Raw genomic sequence first — 1,823 nt, 5'->3', positions numbered from 1 at the left:
AACCAATGTTGAGAGCTCAGCAGACGGTTTAAGTTTCACTTTCACTTTCACCCAAGAGCCTGCAGGAATTATGGGCGGGGTGTGTGGGGAGTGGGGGGCTATGCCATGAGGAAGTTTGGCTTAAAGACACATCCCTGGGGCGTTTCTGGTCCCCACCTGTCGTTTTGCTCCTCAGCATGGCTTCCTAAAAACGCTGCAGGATTTCTCAAACATGCATGAATGAGTCAAAGCAAGGCTTTGGGCATGTTTTTTTTTTTTAATGAGAGTATAACATTACAACATGACATAAGCTAAAAAAAGTTGATTTTACATGATATTGCCCCTTTAAATGATCATATCAAAGTATGTTTCAGGTTAATGCATACAAGCACAGTTCTGCATTTTGATAGTAATTTTAAAAAAACAACACTGAGCCTTTCTAAAGAGCTTTGCTAAGCACAGTTGAATCATTTATTTTTGTTTGCGGGAGTTAATCTGTTTAAATGTTTATTTGCCTTACTGTTTGAAAGACAATGAAAGTGCACTGAACTGAAGGGTTTAAGTATCTTGCTAATTAAAAGCTTTGCATCATTTGGCACCTGAATGCAATAAACATTTTTTCTCTGTCTGTGTAATGTTTAATATTGCTTTGAACATTAGCTCACCTGAAGAGCCATAAAAGGGTTTTTAAAGTGCAATTTAGGTAATAAAAATGTAAGTTCTGGTCAGTAAAGTTTAGTTTAGAGACAGAACAATAGCTCAAAGCAAGGACAGTCCCCAATATCTTTTTTTTTTCAAAGTGGACAAATCGATTAGTAAAACCATCATAGCTTTGTTGAATTTGTCTGGTAAGACTGATGAGACTGTGTGCTTTGGCAGCCCGGCTCCAGAGCTGTCATCCTGCCTGTGCTCTCCCATGTGTATAAATGAAAACTGTCTTTGAAACCGCATGAGGGTGGCTGTGGAGTTTGCATTTACAGTTCAGTCAAAGCCTCCTGCCAGTGAGGCCAGCTAGCTGCAACATGAGCAGATAGCAGATCCTGCAGGGGCTACCGGAGTCCCCATTACTCGTTCCCCTGGCAACAAACGCTCTGTCATATTAAAACGTTGAATATAGTGTGAAAACTCCATGCAAATGCATGGATGAATGTTTCCATGAAACTAGCCCACATTTTGAAGGTGAACTATGTCACATCTATAGGCTTAACAGAAACTAAACAAAATGTGTCAAAGCAAATGTTACATTATTGTAGTTTTTGTTGGTAGAATATGAGAAAGTTTGATGACTAAGACACCTGCAGGATGATGAGAATTATTTTCCTTAGTTGCAATTTGTCCTTGTGCTGCTTTTGATATGACTGTTTATCTCAAAAATCAAACCTGTTAAGTTTATTTTATCATCTGCTATCTTCACACAGTTGTAACATTTCTGACAAATGATCAGTAACAAGATGCACCTTAGTTTGCACCTGCTTGTTGCAAAAAGTCTTTTAATGACATAAATGTCTCCTCTTTTTGCAGATTTTTCGCAGAGCAGACAAGAACGGTGAGTGAAAATGTTCAATGATTATTAAGTTGCTACGATATTATTATTTCCTCCTCGTTTTCAACTTGTTAAAAAGGTCTGAACCATGTGGGAAGAGGGAAAACAAGCAATTTGCATAAAAGAAACTTCCAACTTGCTTTTCTCTCATGCTGATATATTCTTTATGTACATTTTTCTTTGTCTAATTAAAATAAAACTGAGTTTCTGGATAATAGCCAAGACTTCAACAAGCTGTCAAACACACACACACACACACACACACACACACACACACACACACACACACACACACACACAC

At 38.1% G+C, this 1,823-nt stretch overlaps 1 protein-coding gene across 1 annotated transcript in view; it reads left to right on the top strand.

The window, feature by feature from the left end:
* The window catches only part of necab3 (N-terminal EF-hand calcium binding protein 3), a gene marked incomplete in the record, with an annotated part of 45,547 nt that overhangs the window by 7,496 nt on the left and 36,228 nt on the right, over positions 1 to 1,823 (top strand). The window contains 1 exon segment of the mRNA XM_014008608.1: positions 1,501 to 1,525. Coding sequence (XP_013864062.1) covers positions 1,501 to 1,525 — 25 coding nt within the window.

The sequence above is a fragment of the Austrofundulus limnaeus genome, unplaced genomic scaffold (assembly GCF_001266775.1).
Source record: "Austrofundulus limnaeus strain Quisiro unplaced genomic scaffold, Austrofundulus_limnaeus-1.0 Scaffold51, whole genome shotgun sequence".
Taxonomy (NCBI): Eukaryota; Metazoa; Chordata; class Actinopteri; order Cyprinodontiformes; family Rivulidae; genus Austrofundulus; species Austrofundulus limnaeus.
Note: the sequence above shows the minus strand (reverse complement) of the source record. Positions and strands in the feature narration are given on the sequence as shown.